Below are 8,305 nucleotides of genomic sequence, written 5' to 3' on the forward strand. Positions count from 1 at the left end.
AAAATCCATGTCTTCTTTCAAGACTCAGCTCTAGCATTCGCTTCTACATGGAGTCTTTTCTGAGCTTTCCAAACACCGGTGCACAATCTCCCTAACCACTTTGTGTTTATTTTGCATTATGCATACACACACATGCATATATATGTGTGTGAAAGAGAGACAGGAGAAAGAGAGAGATAGAGACAGAGCTTAAAATGGCACTAACACTTTTGGGACACCCTGTATATGAACATGTTGTGATACCCTGACAGAGTATAAGCTGGGTGAGAGGAACTGTTTATTTCTCTTTTTGATCTGCATCTCTCCCAACAGCTAAAACAGGGTCTGACAAGTAGGAGGTATTGAATTAATGCTTATTGATCTGTTGGTTGGTTGATTTGAGAAATTGGCACTCTTCTGTCTGTCCACAGATCAGCTACCCAGGGTGATGAAACCCCGGGAGTGAGGGTCTCAGATGGTGGATTTCCAGCTGGGAGGCCCTTTCAGTTGACCTTCATTGATACCCAATCCACTTGCCGTGCTTTGTTTCACATAAAATCTAGGCATCACAATATTACCCTAACCCTAAATGCACTTTTTATACCATGAGAGCTTGTATCTTGGTTAAACTTAGATCTCCCACAGATCCGGCAAACAGGAGGAATTTGATAAATGTTTGTTGGATGAATGAATGAAGCTAAAGCAGAATTCCTTGTGTATCTAGAACCCAGTTACCCAGAGCCCTTTTCAGGACTGGGCTGCTGCACACTTGAAGAAGAAAAGTGGAAATCTTCATCAGACAAGTTGAGATCTATGACTGGTTGAAAAAACAACACACAAAATGCTCAAAACATTTTGTGTTTCTGGCCTGGGCCAGACCCAGCAAAGTCCTTACACCTTCTCCTATAGATCTATACCTATATCTATAGATCTAGACCGCAGGCTTCAATGACAGGCCCATGTTGCCTGCTTCAGGGGCTGGGCTGCTTCTAGTCGAGTTTGATTCAGAGGCCATGGAACACATGGTCACTGAGCACAAAGATCTATCCTTTCCTCTTTCCTTCCTCCCAAGGTGTGAGAACTTTTCTAGTGATGCCCTTGAGGGGTTGGGCACTACTTCCTCCCCTCTATCATCCCCCCTCCCCCCAGCTTGCACATGGTGTAGCCTGGGTGAGCTTGAGGCTGGATCTCATAAGCCAGCTGCTTCCTTTGCTGGGCATCTGTCGAGCTGTTTTTGGAAGGCCAGACTAAGTCAACAGTTACAGTCATGGCCGGTTGAGAAGCTGGGAGCTATAGAGGTCTCCAACAGGGCAGAGGAGCCCCTAGTAATTACTGAAGCTCTTACGATGACCTTTGGGATCAGACGGAACCCAGGCTGATTTGGCTTGCCAGAAGACAGGACCCTGAAGGGTACTGTTTTGGACATTGCGGAACTGAGGTGAAAGCAAAATGCCAATTCGGATTTGTGTTGGATATTTTAAGTATCAGCATCCCAGGAGAGGACAGCAGTAGTTATAAGCTGGTGCCTCTTTTTTATTTTTTGATAATGCCCACTTGTGAATCTTTAGCGCTTAGCCTTTCTTTTGTGTGGAAGAAAGAAACAGCTGAACTGTATGTGGTTTACATTTTTACATAGAACTACCTTTCTAATTCCCCAGTCCGGAGAGATCCTAGATTAGAGCCAAATGAACTTTAAGTCATTTCTCCAAGGTTCTAGGGTATGGGTATAAAAATCCACAGATAGATTAAAAACACAAAACAAGTCAGAGACAGAAATAAAAGAGCCTGTCCTCCATCTTTCCAAGTCAGACTCCCCAGGTTGGATCCAGAGCTGAAAGGCACCCCTGAGTGGACAGGGAGAGAATGAAATCCCAACTCCAGCAGGGGAGCGAACTACAATATGCTTTCGTTGGTTTGGTTTTTTTAAATGCTAGAGCAAATATGGGTTCTGGTTGAGACTCATTGAAACAGGAACTTCAGTTAATCAGAACGCTCCCACAAGCAAAGTGTTCAGCCTAGTCAAGGTTCTACTGTTCACCTTTTCTTGGAAAGAAGCTGGGCTGGTCACATGAAGTGACTTCCAGATGCCGAGGAGAAGCAGATGTTAACGACAGTGACTGCGTGATCAGGAAAAGCAGAGGGTTAATTGAAAGTGACAGAAGGAATCAACGGCTGGCCAAAGGAAAATGTTCAGCTTTTCTTGCACACTCGGTATGTTTGCCTCCTCTTTGTAACCCAGGGCAGCGGCAGGAGCCAGGCTGCTGGATTTTCATTGAATGGCCAAGAATGGCCCAGCCTAAGCGACTGCGGTGCTCTGTTGGGGCCTCCCATACTGGTATTTTGTGGCAGTAAATTGACCATCTTTCGTCTTAATTCTTACCAAGCCCTTGTCATTGAGTGGTCCTGCCTCAGACAAGCAAAGACCCGGAAAGACCTTAATTCAGAAAGGCTGAGGTCCTCCACTGCGTGGGGCATCTCTGAGCACCTTGCCTTTTGTCTCACTTGGATGATAGGAGGGAGCAAGGCCGACCTCACTCAAATCTAATTTACACCCAAGTCATGGCATCACCCGGGATGTCACCAAAGGACAAATAGAAAACAAATGCCAGTCCCAGAAGACCCCACACCTCCCTGCTTCCCTGGCTGTCTGGAGGAGCTCCGCACCCCCCGCCCCGCTCCAACTCCTGCTGGCATCAGCCCAGGGTTCTCAGTCTTGGCTCCATGCCCTGGGTCCCCCCTGGGCAGAGCAAGATCTGTTTCACTCCAGGCCTCGTCTCCTTGGCACCAGGCACATGGGTGGCCACTTCCATGGCCAAGGTACCTGGGGTGGCCAGGCTGAGAGGACACCCACGCGGTGTCAGAACCTGAACGCCAAGCGTCCAGAGTCAAGTGGGTTCATCTCTTGGGACTAGGGCTGAGGGCATCTGGCTAGTGGCTCAGGCAGGGCCTGGCTGAGCATGGGCCTTCTTAATGACTAATGTTCCCAGCTCAGGTTCCCAGCTCAGCCCACACGTGGGAGGCCTGAGCCCCATTTCTCTCCTCGGCAGCCACCCACAATCTCACCCATTTCCTGAGGCTGTGGACAGCTCTTATCTGACAGTACCCAGGGTGGGGAGACAGGTGGACTGTCAGCTCCCCCTCCCTGACTGCTCACACAGCTCATCTGTTACCACAGAAGCCACCAGCTGACTGTAGCTCCAGCTATCATCCCAACCACACGAGCCCTGCTCTGTCATACTGACACCCCCCACCTGCGGCTTCCGCCCCCCAGGCAAGGCTGTCTCACAGTGACACATGAAATCATACCTGTGTCATGGACGCTCCTCCAATGGGGAGGATTCTCACCTAGACACCAGAAAGATTTGGCTGCTTGTTGAGGGGCCTGGGGGGAGACCTCAGGAAAGCCAGATGGACTGAGCATGTCAGAGTATGTCTCTGAGGGACAGCAGAGCTGGACACAGTACTGAGTTCAGATCCTACCTCTGACACTTCCTGGCTTCTCTCTCCAGGCCTCAGTTTCCTAGCCTGTAAAATGGGGCTGATTACTGTAGACTACATCTCAGAGGATTGTGAGGAAAGCTCTTTGTAAGTCTGAAAGCTCCCATGAAAGTAGATCACAGAGGCACCAGTGCTGGCCACAGATACCTGGTAGCTGTGTGACCCTGGGCAAGTCACTGAATATTGTTCTGCCTCAGTCTGCCCATATGTCAAGTGGGGATAAGTATAGCACTGAGGACCATCATTATTTATCACTGTGGCTCCTCAAAAATGGGCAAGACCATCTCGGGCACTTGGCAAAGAGCCCAGCTAGGGAGGCCTGATTGCTGGCCATTCTCTCCCCCTATCCTCCCTAGGAAGGCTGGGAAGTGTGATGACCCCTCTGGTCCCACAGGAGGCAGCCACCATGGCCAGCCAGCCTTCCCCTCCTGCTCTGACTAGTCTTGGCCATCCATCCCTCAAGGCCCAGCTCACGCAGGTCTGGGACGGACTGTAAGTCCATCTTACAGAGAAGGAGACTGAGGCCTGCCTAGATGATCTAGGAAGGGCGGGGACTTGGCCAAGGGCACATAATGAGTCAGAGGTAGACATGCCTTCTCTGACCACTCAAGTCTTCCTCCTTTCTCAGCCTGACTCCAGAGGGTGCCAAGTTCCCCACTGGCCAGCTCAGGAGGCTGTTGGACAGTGGGCTCCCCAGGCCAGGTCAGTGCTGTGCCATCTTGTCTGGTCACCACAGACTGGAGGCTGTCCCTGCTCACAGGCTAACTCTCAAATGGGGGCCAGGTGATCACCCCTATGGCAGGTCTCCCGCAGTGGGGATCTTAAAGAGCAACAGTCTGCAGCAAGGGCTCCTCCAGAACAGAATGGAGGCTTTGTTAGGCAGAGTACTGGCCTAGCATCTCTTGCCCCTGCCCCCAGAGGCATGCCTGCAGCCTGGGCATGTTGGGGACTTCTTCCTTATCCTGACAAGCCTCTCCAAGCTCCAGGGACGGAAGGCCAGGCTGAACCATCCTGGGGCTCCAGGTATGCTCTGAAGAAGGGGCTGAGATTTAGAGAGACAAGGGAGGACTCTTTCCTTATCTCCATGAGTTCTGTCCTGGGCTTCCCCAAACTGATAAGAGAATCACCCTCTTCCTGGCAGCCCTGTCTGGGGCATGCTCCAAGTGAGCATCTATCACATGTATTGAGGGCAGTGAGCTCCTGGCAACAACAGGCCTCTATGCTGGGCTTCAGCAGCCCCCAGAGATGCAGATGCCATTTTACACCCATGCTGCTAGTCTGGGAGCCCTGGGGGAGAGCTTGATGGATGGATGGATGGAGGAAGGGCTGCCCCTCAGCTCAACAAAGGGAGGAGCCTTGGCATCAACATGGCCATTTCACTGAGGAGAAGGCCCAGCCCACCTTCTCCTCTGAGTAGTGCCAGAGCTGGCCCCACATGAGCTCTCCTATGGAGTCAGTACCCACACCTCTCCAGAATCGCAACTCCAAGCTGGGAGGGGCCTTTTTGACCTCTCTGCAGCCTCTGCCAGTCTCTCTCTTTCCTCTCTCTCTCTTCTCCTTCCCTCTTCCCTCCCTTCCTCCCTCCCTCTCTGACCTCGCTCCTCCTCAGTTTCCTTTGCTGGATCCTCCTCCTCACTGCACCCTCTAGCCCTAGCTGTCCCTCAGGGTCCCGTCCTGGGCTTTTTACTTCTAGACGAATTCACTTGGTGATCTCACTGGCTTCCCAGGCTCTAGTGATCTCTATGCAAACGATTCTCAGATCTATTTGTCCAGCCCTGACCTCTCTCCTCGGCCTCCAGGAATTGAATCTACAGCTGCCTTGTAGATCACTTGAAATGGCTGTGTTGTAGACTTGGCCAAAATCAAACCCACTGTCATTTCCTCTACCCCTTCCCCACTCTATAAAAGACATCACCTGCCTTCCTCCCAGGCTGCTCACGCTCCCCATGTCATGCATGGCCAGTGGCTCCTCCTCTCTTCTGGCCCTGCCCCCTCCCTGATGAAGACCTTCCTTACCTCATCCCTGGATGACAGCAGGTCTGCTGTGGGGAGGGGCATGCTGGCTTCAGGTCTCTCCCCCTCCACTCCGACACTGCCTGGTCTTCCTAAGACCCAGGGCTGATGCAGTCGCCCTCTACTCTCATTTGCCCCCTTCCTAACCCTTCCCAGTTGGCTCGTGACCCCGAGTCCTGGCTGTTCCTCTCTTCTCTGGGCATTTTCTCTGGCTGCCCCCACACCTTCCATGCTCTCCCTTCTCATCACCATGTCCTGACTTCCTTCCTGTCTCAGCTAAAATCCCACCTTCTCCCCTGAACCTTCCTCAGGCCTCCTTGACTCCAGGCACTGTCTCTCTGGGACTGCCCAAGTTCATCCTGTCTGGAGCTCATCTATAAAGAGGCCTTTGCTTGTTGTCTCCTCACTGGGATCTCCTTGAGGGGTAAGAAGGCTCTCTGTTTGTATCATCAGGCTTAGCCTAGAGCCTGGAACCCAGCAGGTGCTGAAAAAAGAGTGGCCTTAATGACCTTGGCTTCATCCCACATGTACCAGGGACCTACTAGACCAGAGTTTATCCATCATTTGTCTGGAGCTGCCCAGTTGGGGGGAGGGGAGGGGAGGGGAGGGGAGGGGAGTCCACCTCCTCCAAGAGCAAGTAACTCTTAGGGAAAATCAGCCTGACAACCAGCCCTGGGTGACAGCTCTTTGGGCTCTCAACTGCCCCAGGGACTCAAATGCCAATGTCTTCCAAAGGCTTGAGGGTCAGGTTCTTTCTGCTCTCTCTTCTCCAGACTAAACATGCCTCAACCATCCTCTGCTGTCATGGGCTCCAGGCCAGCCAGTTCCCACCCAGTGCAGCTGCTCTCTCAGGAAACAACGACCCTCTAAAATGGAGGTGCCCAGACCTGAGCCGGGAGTCCAGATGGGGTCTGCCTAGAGCTGGAGATACCTGACCAGAACCTCCCGGGGCCAGGGCAGGGGGCCTTCAGGTACCTGTGGCCCAGAGGGCTAGTGCAGCCTGCCCAGTAGTCTGGGGGTCCAGTTCTTCCTGGCCTCCAGGCCCTTTCCTCCTTACTTTCCAGACTTCAAAAACCACACCGCCTTTAGGCACGCCTAATGCTTCAAATGTGGGGGAGGACTGGGACAGTGAGCCTCCAGAGCACACCTCCACTGCCCCTGAGAGAGCTCCGTGTCAGATCACATAGAACATGGCTCCCCATCCATTTTTGGGAACTGGTGCTGAGAAGCCCAGAGGAGCATAGAAAGGACATGCCAATTTTCACTGCAAGCCTTGATTTTCCAGATCCACACTATCTCGATGGAGGTGCCCCTCAGCCCAACCCAGGATGGCATGATGCAAGGTGCTGAAACAGGAAACGGGGGCATTTCCAGGACCCCAGGAACTAACCACTTAGCCTGAACTTAGACAGTCTGGCCAGGGGTGGGGCAGGCCAGAGACAGAGAAGCCTGGGAGGATGGGTAGCTCCCCTGTCTTGAGAAGTCCAAACCGAAGAGCTGGGGTTCTGGGTTTCTTGTGGGTCACCTGGGAATGGGCTCTCATGAAGGCACCCCATAAAATACATCAGACACAAAGGAAGCCAGGTACAGTGAAATGAAGAGATTTTCTTCCCATTCAAGTTCCTGGACTTCCCAAGATCTCCCTACAGAGCCCAGGTCCAGAAGTCAGGGTTCCAGAGGCATTTTCCTCTTGTCTTTGACCCAGGAGGAGGTGTGGACCAGTTGGCCAGAGGGCCCCCTGAGGGGCCAGGCAAGCACTAAAGGGACCCCCCAGGAAGGCAGTTGGGGAGGCTCAAGTTTACTTACCTGTCAGGCAGAGGAGAGCAGATAGCAGCCTCATGGCAGCAGCTGGAGCTGAAGGTGAGCAGGGGGAACAGCTGTGGAGCCCCTCAGCTTCCCCAGGACAGCTCTGTAGACTCCCACAAGAACACACATCTACATAGAGCCCACAACCCCTGGGGGCGGGGTGTATGTGTGTGGGGAGAACTTCCTGGGTCTTCATTTCAAGCCCTACTCATCTCATCTTTCCCAGGGGAGCCCCAGGAGCTGAGAGGACCCAGGCCCTGGAGTACATAGGGACCTCACCTCTTCTAGACCCTCCCAACGAGGTCAGAGCCTCCAGAAAGTTTTCCCCAGCACTAGGAATCCTTGATGGAGTCCAAGCTCCTTCCTGACAGATGAGAAAAATGGAGACCCCTGGGGGAGCTCATGGCAGAGCAGGAGCTGGGACTTGGGCCTCTTCTGGGTAGTATCTCCAGCATTGGGACATGGATGAGCTTGGACAAGCTGTCCCCCTGTAGGCAGGGAGCAGGGATGGAGAAGTCCCCTTTTCTGAACAAAGTGAACTAGACTCATACTGTGGTCTGGAGAAGCAAGCTGGGGGCCCTGACTGATTTCTGAACTGTACAGGCCAGTCCCAGTTCCTTCTGCCTTGCGTGTGTCTGAGTCTGGCCAGTGCCTAGGAAGTCTCTGAAGGGGATATTGGGCAAGTATGTGGTGTCTCAGTTTAACCCCTGTTTCCTCCATGAAGCCTGACCTGACTTCCCCAGACAACCTTCCCTAGGCAAGGGCTCCCTGTTCTCTGACCCATTTCAGTATGGGTCATCCAAGCTCCCAGCACTCACTGACCATGGACTGCAGGCAGGGAGGCCTGACTTCCAGGCCTGAGGAGGTGGCATGTCCACCAGGGGCTGCCCTCACACAACCTCATTTGCGGCCTGGGGATTGGGTGTGGGCAGCAGAGCTCAAGGAGGGGATAGGGAGGACCCCCGCTCCTGACCCCTCATGGGCTATAGCCTAGAGGAGCTGCTCCTGG

The 8,305-nt window shown here is 53.0% G+C and overlaps 1 protein-coding gene across 7 annotated transcripts in view; it reads right to left on the minus strand.

Annotated features, from left to right (window-relative positions):
- The window catches only part of ITGAE (integrin subunit alpha E), a 50,154-nt gene extending 42,265 nt beyond the window's left edge, over positions 1–7,889 (minus strand). For 2 of the 7 annotated variants that reach the window (XM_072619004.1, XM_072619005.1), the window contains exon 1: positions 7,297–7,889. In XM_072619004.1, the coding sequence (XP_072475105.1) occupies positions 7,297–7,492 (196 nt within the window). In that variant the 5' untranslated portion in view covers positions 7,493–7,889. The remainder of the gene's footprint in view (positions 1–7,296) is intronic. The other 5 variants (XM_072619009.1, XM_072619007.1, XM_072619010.1 and 2 more) reach the window with 4 other exon arrangements.
- Positions 7,890–8,305: the final 416 nt, after the last annotated feature.

This window comes from Notamacropus eugenii, chromosome 6 (assembly GCF_028372415.1).
Source record: "Notamacropus eugenii isolate mMacEug1 chromosome 6, mMacEug1.pri_v2, whole genome shotgun sequence".
Taxonomy (NCBI): Eukaryota; Metazoa; Chordata; class Mammalia; order Diprotodontia; family Macropodidae; genus Notamacropus; species Notamacropus eugenii.